The sequence below is a fragment of the Bufo bufo genome, chromosome 2 (assembly GCF_905171765.1).
Source record: "Bufo bufo chromosome 2, aBufBuf1.1, whole genome shotgun sequence".
NCBI classification, from domain to species: Eukaryota; Metazoa; Chordata; class Amphibia; order Anura; family Bufonidae; genus Bufo; species Bufo bufo.
Genome location: NC_053390.1, coordinates 636,558,245 through 636,574,481, shown reverse-complemented (window position 1 = coordinate 636,574,481; position 16,237 = coordinate 636,558,245). Strand labels below are relative to the sequence as shown.

Sequence of the window (16,237 nt, the reverse complement as noted above, 5' to 3'; positions counted from 1 at the left end):
TTTTTTTAAAAAGACCTCCATGTTTTGTTTTGTAAGACTATCCAAAACGTTATTCACCAAAATACGAAATATTATGAAGTTATTCTTTTCTGATAATATATTATATTATTATCATTCATAGCTGGAGATATAAAACAACATTGGCTGCTATTCTCTACAACCAATGAATCAACAAAAAATCTAAAAAAAAACTTGACTTTATGCAATAGACCTCCAAGGAATAAGTATTCTCTGCTTCTTCTGAGCACTGCTTGTGTCTGGAGGGAGGAGCCTGGCTTAGGGGTGTGCATCCTCTGGCCCTCTCACCGGTATGACCTCCTCCTCAGCATCTCACCTAGATCTGGCTGACTATATATAAGGAGCCTTGATGAATGGATTGGCACAGAGGGAAAGCAAGGAGAGAAGCAGATAGCTTTCCAGTGTGACCAGTAAGTATGAACATTAGATTGCTCCAAGTTACCATGAGAGAAGTATTCCCTCTGCTTGTAAATCATTACCTCTTGTAAGCATGGCTAGTATGATTATGGATTTCATATTGAATGACTGTAAAGGAAGGAGTTATTCTTGTTGGCTTTGCATTCACATTATTGCACTGATATGACAATTGACATTCCACAGTTTATTAAAACAATATTATTACTTTTTTTTTTATGCCCAGCTTCAAATACATCTGATCAAAATGGTTGGACTGAGACCCTCTGACATCCCCCCTACACCAGCTGTGAAGTTTATCGGTGCTGGCACCGCGGCATGCATAGCTGACCTCTTCACATTCCCCTTGGATACAGCAAAAGTCAGGCTACAGGTAAGGGCATGCTTTGGTTTTTGGGGCAATGCAAAAAAATACAGAGGTATAGAGAGCGCATAAAAAAATAAGTGATGTCACAGACACTAAAATTATGATGAGCGCCTGTGCATGGTCAGGTTTACCACAGGAAACTATGTAGTGTACCAAATAAAAGTTTTTTTTTAAAAACCCTCTAAATGCACATATATCTGTGCATATACGATTTACTATATTACTTGTACGCTATGCTTTAACCCAGTGTTTCCCAACCAGTGTGCCTCCAGCTGTTGCAAAACTACAACTCCCAGCATGCCCGGACAGCCTTTGGCTGTGCGGGCATGCTGGGAGTTGTAGTTTTGCAACAGCTGGAGGCACACTGGTTGGGAAACACTGCTTTAACCTATGGTCAGCAAACTTAGGCGCTGCAGCTGCTGCGAAACTACAACTCCCAGCATGAACACTTGCTTGGCTGTTCTTGTAACTCTCATAGAAGTGAAAGGAACATTGTGGGAGTTGTAGTTTCAGAACAGCTGGGGGGCTGGATGTTGCTGATCCCTGTTTCAAACATTGCCTGACAAGCTAGGTATCCGCATTTGCCATGTGGTTACTGAGATGTTTCTCACATATATTCCATTGCACTTATTCCGCCTTCATTCATTGAGTCGGATGCTGACTTGCCATTATTTTTTTTGCTACTTCCGACATATTAACTCACCCCATTGATCAAGGTATGTACAGTAGGTGCCACCAAAGTAATACCAACAGTCCAAGGTGGCCCTCATATCCCATCTACAATCATATTTGCTACAAAAATGTTTCTATAATTTCAGATACAAGGAGAGTCAACAGCAGCCAATGGAATTCGATACAAAGGAGTTTTTGGCACTATAGGAACAATTGTGAAGACTGAAGGACCCAAGAGCCTCTACAACGGATTAGTGGCCGGACTGCAAAGACAAATGAGTTTTGCCTCCATTAGAATTGGGCTGTATGACACAGTCAAACTCTACTACACCAATGGAAAAGAGAGTAAGTATATGTATAAAGGATGCCTATAAGGGGACACAAAACATTCTGATTTTCATTTTGCCCAATTAGGTCTACACTAATGAGTACTGTATAAAATGAAGCAGTAATTATATGTATCTGTTGGTCATCACTGTATATTCTTATCATAGAAGCCGGGATTGTAAGCAGAATACTTGCTGGATGTACGACAGGGGCATTGGCTGTCACGATAGCCCAGCCAACTGATGTGGTGAAAGTCCGATTCCAAGCTCAGGTCACTCTGCAAGGGGTGAAGAGGAGATACAATGGTACTATGGATGCATACAAAACCATCGCAAGGCAAGAAGGAATGAGAGGCCTTTGGAAAGGTACATACTATTAAAGCCACATGCAGTGGTAATAAGATATCACCAATGTGTGCAGCTATACCGTAGATAATATTCTGGTATATTCATTCTAACTGTATAGTGAGTACATATAATTCTACAAAACCTACACTTAAAAGGGTTGTGTCACCTCACACATTGGTGGCATAGGTGCAGGTCCCACTTCTGAGACCGCAACTATCTCTAGAACGGAGCAACCAAAGTGAACGAGGACGCACTGCACATGTTTTCAACTCGCATCTATAGGACATACAAAAGTATCTGACCCAGTGCACTTGGCTAGTTTCAGAAGTCACAAAGAAACTAATGGAAAGCGCACCACGCAAGTGCGGCCACCGCTCCACTCACTTCTATGGGACTGCTGGAAATAACTGAGCCAGTGCTTGGCTATTTTCAGAATTCCCATAGAAATGAATGGACGGGGTGGCTGCGAATGTGCAGTGGACTCTTGTTCACTTTGGGGGCTCCGTTCTACAGATAGTTGCGGGTTCCAGAGGTGGGACTCGCACCTGTTTGACATTAGTGGCATATCCTAGCGATATGCTACCAATTTCTGAGATGAGACAACCCCTTTAAGACTTAGCTTACTTTTGCTTTGGAGGCTCCTTTAGGGGCCCCTGTGACAGATTTTGATAAAAGTTCTGGCCAAAATAGTGCAGCATGCTACGCTATTTTCTCCAGTAAAATGAGCAGGACAACAGGGATGAAAACCATGAATGTGAACCCATTCTTTGGGTCTACAGATTATTTGCCATAGATTACAGAGGAACATATTTCTGGAGAGTCACAGGTTCAAGCCCAGTTCTAGTTCTATGAAGCAGATCTAGTTCTATGAAGAATAAGCATTATTGTACACATGGACGTGAATGCACTGGCATTGTAAGGAAATTTAAGTTATTTATGACATTAAGAAATTCTGAACATTTTTCCATTCATTTATTTTCTTTCAAACAGGAACATTTCCAAATGTCACAAGAAATGCAATCGTCAACTGCACTGAACTGGTGACCTATGACCTAATAAAGGAATCCCTGCTGCAGTACAAACTAATGACTGGTAACTACAGTTTTACATAAGACTAATGGCTCGCTGTTAGCTTGTTTTGTGGGTTACTGTTTATAAGCTGAGGGTGTCCACAGCAGAGACAATTAGTTTTAGAGCATGAGAATCAGAGCTGTACAGAGGGGGACAAAATTAACAACAGCCCCCTTTCCAAAAATTCATAATCCATAAGACAGACACCATGTTGAATAACTATAGCGGGAGACTTCTTCTTTAATGATGATGCTAGTTTGCAAACCATTTCCCAAAGGTTTCCGAATAATAAAATGTTCTTATATTGGATGCACATGTAATATTAGTGTACTATATAAGTCGTTGCTGCTTGGCTAAGGTTAGTTCATTTAGTCAAGCATTAGGCTGCATTCACATTGGTGTATGAAGTCCGTGTGATGGCTGTATTTCCTGGACCAACCACGGCACATGTGAGCAGAGCTACCAGCATCATAATAATCCACGATGCTGTTAGTTCCAGCCCAACCATAAATCTATTATTCCATAATGAAATGATGCTGTGAGTATGACACAGTAGATCCGTGGCTGGGCTGGAACTCACAGCATCATAGATTACTATGGTGCAGTGCGTTCAGCTCACATGAGCCACAGTTGGTCCAGGGAATGCGGCAGTCACATGGACCGCAATTCATAGGCCCAGTGGTGTACATAGAGAAGTAAGGGCCCCATAGCAAGGATCAAACCAGGCCCCCCACACAGTTTCTGGCTAAACCCTTTTCAATGACCCTTGGGCCACTTTTCCACTGCCTCATTTGCTAAAAACTGTTCCTTTAGAAGGTAGAGTCCTGACCAAGTTTTCACCGCCAGTAGAAGAGGAGATGATCCCAACTAAGACTGGGCCCCCACTTGCCCTGGTCACCATATCAGTCGCATGGTCTGCCTCTATGATAGTTACGCCCCTGCATAGACCACACATGGTGATGTCAATACAGTCTCACATATTCAACTTCATATATAGCTCTTACTAGAGTCAGGGACACAATGTAATTAAAATACTGCAGGGTAAGTGTACAGGGCTGACAGTGTATACTTATATTTTATATATTGTTTTGGTCTTTTGTAGATAACCTCCCTTGCCATTTTGTATCTGCCTTTGGAGCTGGGTTTTGTACTACGGTTATTGCTTCCCCAGTGGATGTGGTAAAGACAAGATATATGAATTCTCCCCCTGGACAGTACAAGTCTGCTATTAACTGTGCATGGACCATGCTCACGAAGGAGGGACCGACTGCCTTTTATAAAGGGTAATTGTCATATCCATATATAACATTACAGAGATAATAGAAAAAAAGCAAATGTAAGATTATTCCGAATCTTACTATCTTCCATTTCTTCACAGGTTTGTCCCTTCATTTTTGAGGTTGGGATCCTGGAACGTTGTCATGTTTGTGTCTTATGAGCAACTGAAGAGAGCAATGATGATGTCCAGACAAAGGGTTGAATACGCAGTGTGAAACCACCTACGTCCAGAATGCAGACCATGGCTCAAAATATATCAAAATCTGCTAATACGACTGTTCGTTCATAGTACATTACACATGTATATACTAAAGGAGCAGTAGATGGCTGTAATGAGGCAAACACTATAATGTGTGTGACAGCCTATAGTAATAGTCCACTGCAAATATGACATGTATGTGCAGTTGAATCCACAGTAGAAGTCCAGGGCTGACCCCAGATTTCAGGCCGCAGAGATGTTGTGATGATTCCATGTCAAGAAGGGACTCATCACTCCTTTTTTATTTTTATTTTTTCTGACAGATTTCAATTCTGTGCCATATGAAATATGGCAGGGATTATCATTGAAATCAATGGGATGCTGAACACACATGGATTTTGGTACACAATACAGTATGTGTAAAGAAAACCGCTGTGTGAACATGACTGTGTATTAGTATACTGTATGCATGTAGTTTAGGAACTGTTTTTGTTACTGTATATAAAGGAATCAGAAGAGTAAGTTAAAGAGGTTCTCCGGGAATTAAGAAAATGAAAATACTTAAATATTACTTTATTATAAATATATTCCCAAATACCTTTCATTAGTTTTAATGGCTCTTTTTGTCTGGGGAGCAATCATTAGGAGAAATAAAATGGCCGCCGTCCTATTAGTTTACACAAAACCTGTCCTAATCACACAGCAGGACAAGTTACTTCACAACACTGAGGTAAAGAGCTGCCTCATCCTTCATCCATGTCAGGGATTATGATCCTGAATACAGTTTAATATGATATTTAGCTGAATCTCTGTAGGAATGGAGTTCATGTCGAGATATGAAGTATAGAGAGGATGGACAGGACGGACTGTGGTAATGGAGACTGCATACAAGTGCTGCTCATTAGCCACATTTGCTCATGAACTCAATTCCTACAGAGATTCAGCTAAAGATCTTATCATCTGTATTCAGGATCATAATCCCTAACAAGTAAAGCAGAGAGGAGGATGAGGCAGCTCTTTACCTCAGTGTTGTGAAGTAACTTGTCCTGCTGTGTGATTAGGACAGGTTTTGTGTGGACTAATAGGATGGCGGCCATTTTATTTCTCCTGATGATTGCTCCCCAGAAAAAGGAGACCTTATAACTAATGTAAGGTATTTTGGAATATATTTATAATGAAGTAATATTTAAGTATTTTAATTTACGTAATTCACCGAGAACCTCTGTAGCATAATGTCCTAGAAAAAAAAGTCATATCCATATCTTATTTGCAGAAGCTTTTTCTACCATTTAAAATTATATTAGTGGGCAACATTTATTTTTTTAACAACACTGCCCATCGATACCAGTATACTGTCTACTTACTTGTCAAGAGTTGTTTGGTTCATTTGCCAGCAGGGGGAGCCCCATCAACAGTACATTTCGCACTTTAAAAAAACCTATTTATTTCATGGTCCTGTGGCAGGTAAAACCAGATTATAAAATAGGCTTGAGATGTGACCATGTATTCACAGGGATCATCTGACATTTTTGTTTATCTGTATGTTTATATATAAATATTTATTTCAAATTGGAAAATAAGCAGAATAAAAGACTATATTTTTTTAAGAAAACCATGACGTGGAATGTTTGTTTAATACTATATGGACATAGAAATCAAAAGTAGTAAAGCTCTAAGCAACTACTGTAATTTCTACTTGAGGAATATAGTAACATAGTTTATAAGGCTGAAAAAAGACATCTGTCCATCCAGTTCGGCCTGTCATCCTGCAAGTTGATCCAGAGGAAGGCAAAAAAAAATTACCTGTGAGGTAGAAGCTCATTTTCCTCACTTTAGGGGAAAAAAATTCCTCTACGACTCCAATCAGGCAATCAGAATAACTCCCTGGATCAACGACCCATCTCTAGTAGCCATAGCCTGTAATATTATTACACTCCATAGTAACATAGTTTATAAGGCTGAAAAAAAGACATCTGTCCATCCAGTTCAGACTGTTATCCTGCAAGTTGATCCAGAGGAAGGCAAAAAAAAAAGGTAGAAGGCAATTTTCCTCACTTTAGGGGACGATGGATGCAAACGAGAATTGCAGTCTGTATTGTGAAACCAGTAACCTTTCTCATGCTTAGTAACCAAAGCTGAACGCATGGATGCTGTAAGACGGAACGCAGAGTCCCTACAATTCCATATTACAATGCCATTGGTACAGATTGTGCCGCCATACGGAGCCTCCATATGCACAGTATTTTCCCCTGGCAGTAATGATACTAGGGAAGAACACCTCAGTAATACAGAACATGCCACATTTTTTGTCTTTCAGAAGATCTGTCATTATGATGTGCGTCCTTATCCAATTTAATACAACCATGTGCATGAGATCTAATGAGAACTATAGTTATGAATATTGACTGTAAACATTATTCACCACCAATGGTACGGTGCAGCCACACTGGAAGGATTTTCCACCGCATATTTTACAGTAGACTTTGATAAATACATTGGAAAAATGTGAAATCTATAGTGGAAATCTGCAGCAGAAATTCACATTTTGTGGCTTTAAAATCCACACCTAAGGTCTATTTCCACTGTGGGAAATACAGGGTATGGATGAGATTTGTGTAAGGGTATGGCCACATGGTCAGATTTTTACATGCAGTTCTGGAAGCCAAATCAGGTGTGAATTATAATTTTTTTTTTGTGTGAATTACTTTTTTTTAATTTGCTCCTGATTTTGACTTCCAAAATGGCCTGCAGAAACCTGACCGCGTGGCCGTACCTTAAAGGGCTTCTCCAGGGTTTTTATACTGAGGGCCTATCCGTAGTAAAGGTCATCAATATCAGATCCGTTCTTCTACTGTAGCTCTGTTGCCAGAACTACACAGATTCTTACTGCAGCGCTGCTCTCATTCAGTACATTGGAAGCAGTGCTGTAGCTACCAGCTCCATCCACTACACAATTCACACAGCTGCGTAGCTCCAATGTTGAAGCTACTGCAAACCAGCTGATCGTCAGGGGTGCTAAGAGTGGGACCCACTACAGTCTGATAATTATGAACTATTCGAATGACAGGCCAACAATACAAAAATCCCAGTGATAATGCACCAGGGGTGCTTTATAGTCTAAAATCCCATGAATAAAATAGAAGCAGGAAATGTATCCCCTCACCAGAAGACACAGCACTGGAAAGCACCTGGTATAGACTGTCCACCCACAGGTTGGAGCTACAGCCATGCTTAGTGGATTGTCTCACTTGGGATCCCTGAAGTTTAGGTCTCATGCACACAAGCTTATATTTTATCCATGTACGTTCCGTTTTTATTGCAGCCCGTATGCGGAAACATTCACTTCAATGGGGCCGTAAAAAACGGAAATTACTCCATTCCGCAAACAAATAAAACGTCCCATTATTGTCCGCCTTACGGACAAGCATAGGATTGTTCTATTATGGGCCGGCCGTTCCGTTCTGCAAATTGCCCGCAAAACAACATTAGTTGTGTGCATCATGAGCCCTTAAACGATTACTAAAATACTGTAAAAGTATTATCTGTACATGGTGTTCAGAATATATATATATATACACTGCTCAAAAAAATAAAGGGAACACAAAAATAACACATCCTAGATCTGAATTAATAAAATATTTTTCTGAAATACTTTGTTCTTTACATAGTTGAATGTGCTGACAACAAAATCACACAAAAATAAAAAATGGAAATAAAAAATGGGGTAGAGTGACAATGACCCAAAGCATACCGTATTTTTCGCCCCATAAGACACACTTTTTCCCCCCAAAAGTGGGGGGGAAATGCCCCTGCATCTTATGGGGCGAATGCTTCCATTTTACATCACAGTCTGCGACGGGAGAGAGGAGGGGCTGGAGTCCGGAACTAGGGGCGGGGCCCGGAGCAGTCACTGTACTCTTACACTGGGCCCCGCCGCTCACCGAGGTATTTATAAACATGAATCCTTATCCCGCGCTCTCCCATGTTCCCCTGTATCCCCACAGCACTTACGAACAAGCTTCCATAGCAGGCAGAGCGGACGGCAGCAGTAACGTCACTCACTGACGTCGCGCATCTGCTCCGCCTGCTTCATTCATAAAGTGGGCTGAGCAGGCGCTCGACGTCAGTGAGTGACGTTACTGCTGCCGTCCGCTCTGCCTGCTATGGAAGCTTGTTCGTAAGTGCTGTACTGATACAGGGGAACAGGGGAGAGCGCAGCGTTAGTTAAACTTAATAACAGGATAAGGATTCATGTTTATAAATACTTCGGTGAGTGGCGGGGCCCGGTGTATTGGGGGACACTGTTATGAGGGGGATCTGTGGATGACATATAGCAGTGTCATCCACAGATCCCCCCCATAACAGTTCCATCCACAGATCCCCCACCCCATAACAATGCCATCCACAGATCCCCCACCCCATAACAATGCCATCCACAGATCTCCCACCCCATAGCAGTACCATCCACAGATCCCCCATAACAGTGCCATCCACAGATCCCCCCATAACAGTGCCATCCACAGATTCCCCATAACAGTGCCATCCACAGATTCCCCATAACAGTGCCATCCACAGATTCCCCATAACAGTGCCATCCACAGATTCCCCATAACAGTGCCATCCACAGATCCCCCATAACAGTGCCATCCACAGATCCCCCATAACAGTGCCATCCACAGATCCCCCATAACAGTGCCATCCACAGATCCCCCATAACAGTGCCATCCACAGGTCCCCCATAACAGTGCCATCCACAGATCCCCCACATGACAGTGTGTCATCCACAGATCCCCCATAATAGTGTCATGCACAGACCACCATTAATTCCTCCTCAAAAACCTAGGTGCGTCTTATAGGCCGGTGCGTCTTATAGGGCGAAAAATACGGTACATCCAAATCAACCAAGGAATGGCTTTACCAGAAGAAGATTAAAGTTTTGGAATGGCCCAGCCAGAGCCCAGACCTGAATCCGATTAAAAATCTGTGGGGTGATCTGAAGAGAGCTGTGCACAGGAGATGCCCTCGCAATCTGACAGATTTGGAGTGTTTTTGCAAAGAAGAGTGGGCAAATCTTGCCAAGTCAAAATGTGCCATGCTGATAGACTCATACCCAAAAAGACTGAGTGCTGTAATCAGTGATGGTCAGTTTGCAGTGTTCGCCAGCGAACACATGCGGGCTGCCATCTTTAGTAAGGTAGACTCACCCGTCCGGCGATGCACAGGTAAGCCCTTACCTGTGCCTGTGCCGAGAGCCAGTCTGAAATCAAATGCAGTCACCGGGAGCAGGCAGTTCCGAGAACAGCTGCCGGGGGCCTTCATCGGGCTGTTCTCGGAACTGCCTGCTCCCGGTGACTGCATTTGATTTCAGACCAGCTCCCGGCACAGGCACAGGTAAGGGCTTACCTGTGCATCGCCGGAGGGGTGAGTCTACCTTACTAAAGATGGCAGCCCGCATGTGTTCGCTGGCGAACACTGCGAACTGACCATCACTAGCTGTAATAAAATCAAGAGGTGCTTCAACAAAGTATTAGTTTAAGGGTGTGCACACTTATGCAACCATATTATTTTAATTTTATATTTTTTCTTCCCTCTACCTTTCGCAGATGACACTAAACTGTGTAAAGTAATTTACACTGAAGAGGACAGTTTACTACTACAGAGGGATCTGGATAGACTGGAGGCTTGGGCAGATAAGTGGCAGATGAGGTTTAACACTGACAAATGTAAAGTTATGCACATGGGAAGGAATAATGCAAGTCACCTGTACATACTAAATGATAAAACACTCGGTAACACTGACATGGAAAAGGATCTAGGAATTTTAATAAACAGCAAACTAAGCTGCAAAAACCAGTCAGGCAGCTGCTGCCAAGGCCAATAAGATAATGGGTTGCATCAGAAGGGGCATAGATGCCCGTGATAAGAACATAGTCCTACCACTTTACAAATCGCTAGTCAGACCACACATGGAGTACTGAGGGGAGATCTAATTAATATGTATAAATATATCAGGGGTCAGTACAGAGATCTCTCCCATCATCTATTTATCCCCAGGACTGTGACTGTGACGAGGGGACATCCTCTGCGTCTGGAGGAAAGAAGGTTTGTACACAAACATAGAAGAGGATTCTTTACGGTAAGAGCAGTGAGACTATGGAACTCTCCGCCTGAGGAGGTGGTGATGGTGAGTACAATAAAGGAATTCAAGAGGGGCCTGGATGTATTTCTGGAGCGTAATAATATTACAGGCTATAGCTACTAGAGAGGGGTCGTTGATCCAGGGAGTTATTGTGATTGGAGTCGGGAAGGAATTTTTTATTCCCCTAAAGTGGGGAAAATTGGCTTCTACCTCACAGTTTTATTTTTGCCTTCCTCTGGATCAACTTGCAGGATGACAGGCCGAACTGGATGGACAAATGTCTTTTTATCTTTGTCTCATTTTTTTACATCACAGAAACCTGAAATTTTAACAGGGGTGTGTAGACTTTTTATATCCACTGTATGTATATATATATATATATATATATATATACACTAGCAGAAGGACTCGGCTTAGCACAGGTATATTTCATCTATTCCATATCTACAGCCCCACTACCCCTTAACACTGACCCCCCACAGTGCCCCACCTCCTTAAAATGGGACCTCCACAGCAGCCCACCCCCTTAACTTTGACCTTCACAACAGCCTGCCCCTTTAACAGTGAGTTCCACAGCACCCCACCCCCTTGACAGTGACTTTCACAGGGGCCTGTCCCCTTAACAGTGACCTCTACAGCACCCGCCTCTTAACACTGACCAAAGGTTACATTCCCCTTAACTGTGACCTCCAACCTTCCCGACCCTTAACAGAGACCTCCACAGAGACTGTCCCTTTAACCGTGACTGCCACAGTACCCCGCTCCCTTAACAGTGACCTCACAATACCCCACTGCCCCTTTAATAGTGACCTCCACAGCCCCCACCTACTTAACAGTAACCTCCACAGCACCCACCCCTTTAACAGTGACCTTCACAGCGGCCGGCACTTTATTTGCGACCTCCACAGTACCTCGTCTTGTTAACAGTGATTTCCACAATAAACCGCCCCCTTAAACAGTGACCTCCACAGAGCTCCGTTTCCTTAAAATGTGACTTCCACAACACCCCGCCCCCTTAACAGTGACCTCTAAAGCACCCCGTCCCTTAAAACTGACCTCCATAGCGGACTGTCCCTTTAACTGTGACCTCCACCATTCCCTGCCCCTTAACAGAGACCTCCACAGCGCCTGCCCCTTTAACAGTGACCTCCACAGTACCCCATCTCCTTAACAGTGATTTCCACAACACCCCACCCCCTTAACAGTCGCCTCTACGGCAATCTGCCCCTTAACACTGACCTCCACAGCACTCTGCTCCCTTACTCTGTCATTCACAGCGCCCTGACCCTTTAAAGCTGACCTACAGCAGTGAAGAAAAATGGCTGGGTTGTTAAGGAAACCTGGTGTAAAACTGTGTGTATGTGGAGACTAAGGACCTGCGATCTTCTATTGGCTGATAAGGGTCATGTGAATGCGTGTATGGCAGTTGGGATATAAGGAGAAAGACCTGCAGGCTTCTATTGGCTAATGTAGGTCATGTGATGGTGCCATATTTGCATTTTTGGGAATATCTCAGGAACGGTATGTCCTAGAGAGCTGAGACCCGGTCTAAAACCTTCTCGGACACCTGCTGTACCTGTGTGCCAATTCCAGGATTGTAAATGCGACGGTGCAGATTCTTTTACCGGACATACACAGATACGTACACTCAGCTTTATATATTAGATATATTTACAATATTTTAATAATCCTTTTAACACAATTTAGTAGCAGAGCCCTAGGTCCTGTTTTTATTTTTGGACTTTGTATAGAAACGCTGAGGATCCTTTTAAATCTCATCCACTGTGCTGCTACTGTAAAACGCTGCAGATTTTCCACATGCAATTCCGCTGCCACACGTACGTATTAAGCAGATTGAGAGTACATGAGATTTTCAGAATATTATCACATACAATATACATGGTGTGAAAGTTTTCCGCAAGGAAATTGACCTGCACATTTTGAAATCCGCAGCATGTTAATTGTTTGTTATTATCAGTGCAGATTTCACCCTTTGCAATGCAAAAGGTGAGATCTGGAGTGAATTTGTGTCAAAATCTGCAAACACGTGGTTTCCTGTGCAGATTTGGTGTGTAAACAAAGCGAAAACCACACAAAAATATGCATAAACTACACATCTGTGTGAAGGTTGCCTTATTAGTGTTGGTCGAGCACCAAAGTGCTCAGGTGCTCGAGTAGAACACCTCGGGATTCTCGGATGCTCTACCGAGCACCCGAGCACAATGGAAATCAATGGGAGAACCCGAGCATTAAACCAGGCACCCCCTGCTCTGAAGAGGAGAGGGTGTCTGGTTTATAGGAAAAGGTCAGAAATTGATGAAAACACCTTTGAAATGGTTCGGGAACAGCATGGGGACTATGTCTGGATGCATCTTGGACTCCCAGGTCGCTGCTGGGAACGATGTTGTCCGAGTAGTACACCACTTTTACAGACTGACAATAATATGCACCAAACCGAAGATAAAATCGATTTTAGAGGAAAAATTGTTAGGAAACCTCCTTTCCTGTATATGTACTTGTATATAAAGTGCAAGTGCTGCCAAAAATTACAAGGAAGAGGCACTCCGATACAACCTGTATATCACATAAAGGAGGGCCTCATTCACATTGTGATACAATTGTTCAGGTAGTGGGACTCCTACACTCATAAAGCCTATGCACTAAGGGAAAGGGCTGCCAAAAATTACAAGGAATCGGCAATCCAATACACCCTTTATCACACATAAAGGAGGGCATCATACACACCCTTGAAAAATTATGATTGATGGCCTGCTGGTGACCCTCAAAAACATTAGGAGCAAGGGCCTACTGGTGACCCTCTAAAACATTAGGAGCAAGGGTCTGCTGCTGAGCTGACCATCTAAAATATTTTGTGGGCGAGGGCATGCTGCCGAGCTGACCATCTAAAAAATTTTGGGGACGAGGGCCTGCTGCCGAGCTGACCATCTAATAAATTTTGTGGGCGAGTGCCTGCTGCCGAGCTAAACATTATGGTTGAGGTCCTGCTAGTGACCCTCAAAAACATTATGGGAGAGGGCCTGCTGGTGACCCTTTAAAACATTATGGGTGAGGGCCCGCTGATGAGCTGACCCTCTAAAACATTAGGAGCGAGGGCAGCCTAATAAGCATGTTGATATGATAGAGGACGAGAAAAGGGAGATTGAACCATATACCCTTTTTAGTGGTGGAAGGGGTGCAGTGTATTCAATATACCATAAAAGCCACATTTAGAGTGCCTTTATGTTCAGCCTCTTTCCTCTAGTGGAGTAGAAAAGTCAGGGGCAATCCAGGCCTTGTTCATTTTTATAAGAGTCAACCGGTCAGCATTTTCAGTTGACAGGCGGATGCGCTTATCAGTTATTATGCCCCCAGCAGCACTAAATACACGCTCTGACAAAATGCTGGCGGCAGGGCAGGCCAGCACCTCCAAGGCATAGAGCGCCAGTTCGTGCCACGTGTCCAGCTTGGACACCCAACAGTTGTAAGGCACACAGGGATCACTGAGGACGCTGACATGGTCTGCTACGTACTCCTTCACCATCTTCCAAAATGTTTTCCTCCTTGTGACACTAGGCCGCGCATCAGGTTGAGGGTGCTGGCGGGGTGTCATAAAACTGTCCCAGGCCTTGGAGAGTGTTGCCCTGCCTCTGTTGGAACTGCTGTGTGTTCCCCTCATCTCCCCTCCTCGGTTGGCCAAGGAACTACGTACTCTGCAGCCAGCATTGTAAGCTAGAATTTTTTTTTGCAATTTTTCCACAAGGACCTTCTGGTATTGCACCATTTTGCTTGTCCTCTCCACCACATGAATGAGAGATGAGAAGTTCTCTTTGTAGCGGGGGTCGAGAAGGGTGAACAACCAGTCAACGCGAGGCAGCCTAACATAATGTCAGCCATATGTGCCAGAGTCCCAACAGACAAGACTTCACTGTCCTCATCAGGAGGATGACTCTCAATCTCCTCATCCTCTTCCTCATCTTCTACCCATCCACGCTGAACAGATGGAATAAAACTTCCATGTATACTACCCTCTGTAGCGGAGGCAACCGTATCCTGCTCCTCCTCCTCCTCATCATCCAATTTGCGCTGAGAAGACGAACTGAGGGTGGTCTGGCTATCACCCTGGCTACTGTCTTCCCCCATTTCCACCTCTTCCACATGCAAAGCTTCCGCCTTAATTGTGAGCAGCGAGCGCTTGAGTAGACACAGATGTGGGATGGTTACGCTGATAATAGCGTTATCGCCGCTCACCATCTGTGTTGATTCCTCAAAGTTTCGTAAAACCTTACAGAGGTCAGACATCAATGCCCACTTGTCGCTTGTGAAGAGCGGAAGCTGACTGGAAAGACGACAAACATGTTGCAGCTGGTATTCCACTACTGCCCTCTACTGCTCACAAAGCCTGGCCAACATGTGGAACGTCGAGTTCCAGCGCATGCTTATGTCGCACAACAGTCGGTGAGCTGGCAATTGCAAGCGCTGCTGAGGCGTTGCCAGACCGGCGGAAGCTGTCGATGACTTGCGGAAATGGGCACACACGCGGCGCACCTTCACCAGTAGTTTAGGCAAATTGGGGTAGGTTTTGAGAAACCACTGAACCACTAGGTTGAACACGTGGGCTAGGCATGGTATGTGTGTGAGCTTGCCGAGCTCCAAAGCCACCACCAAGTTACGGCCATTATCAGACACAACCATGCCTGGTTCTAGGTTGAGTGGCGAGAGCCACAGCTCAGTCTGGTCCCTTATCCCCTGCCACAGCTCTGATTTTTGTCACCTAAGCAGATCAGTTTAAGCACGGCCTGTTGCCGCTTCCCCACTGCAGTGCTACACTGCTTCTAGCTACTGACTAAGGTAGGTGGTGGCGGAAACCCTGATGGAAGTAGGGCCTGCAATCCTTGGCAATCGGTAGCACCTGTGCCATCCCAGGGTAGACTCGCTCCCGGCATTCACAACGTTCACCCAGTGTGCCGTCAGGGAAACGTTATCACCTGACCCAAGAGAGAGTCGCAAGAACCACCCCATATGTGCACATCCGACAATCAGTCAATATAAAATATATATAAAGTTTATTGGACACACCAACAGATACATATTAAAAATTGTATACAATTAGAACAAAGTGCGGTATGCAATATAATATATGTAACCGACACATACAGGTCCACTGGGTTGCCACAGAATGGGCATATACACTATAGACCAGCATATAAAAATCCGATACAAAACATATAGCAAATATGAAATGAGGTGAGACCACTAGAAATGCAGACAGACCATGATGAGGTCTAAATGGGAGAGTCAAACCTACATAAACCTGCTGGTGCAGTGGACCTGGAAGAGTGAGAGAACGCCCAACGCGTATCGCCGGAACAATCCGGCTTCCTCAGGGGTAGTAGCATCCCTGGCCA

General features: G+C 44.0%; 1 protein-coding gene across 1 annotated transcript; it reads left to right on the top strand.

Annotated features, from left to right (window-relative positions):
- The first annotated feature begins 275 nt into the window (after positions 1-275).
- On the top strand, positions 276-5,164 carry UCP1 (uncoupling protein 1). The gene is made up of 7 exons (XM_040420509.1): positions 276-428; positions 659-805; positions 1,618-1,816; positions 1,966-2,163; positions 3,136-3,237; positions 4,319-4,499; positions 4,595-5,164. The coding sequence occupies exons 2-7, from the start codon at positions 680-682 to the stop codon at positions 4,707-4,709; spliced, it is 921 nt and encodes a 306-aa protein (XP_040276443.1). The 5' UTR covers positions 276-428; positions 659-679; the 3' UTR covers positions 4,710-5,164.
- Positions 5,165-16,237: the final 11,073 nt, after the last annotated feature.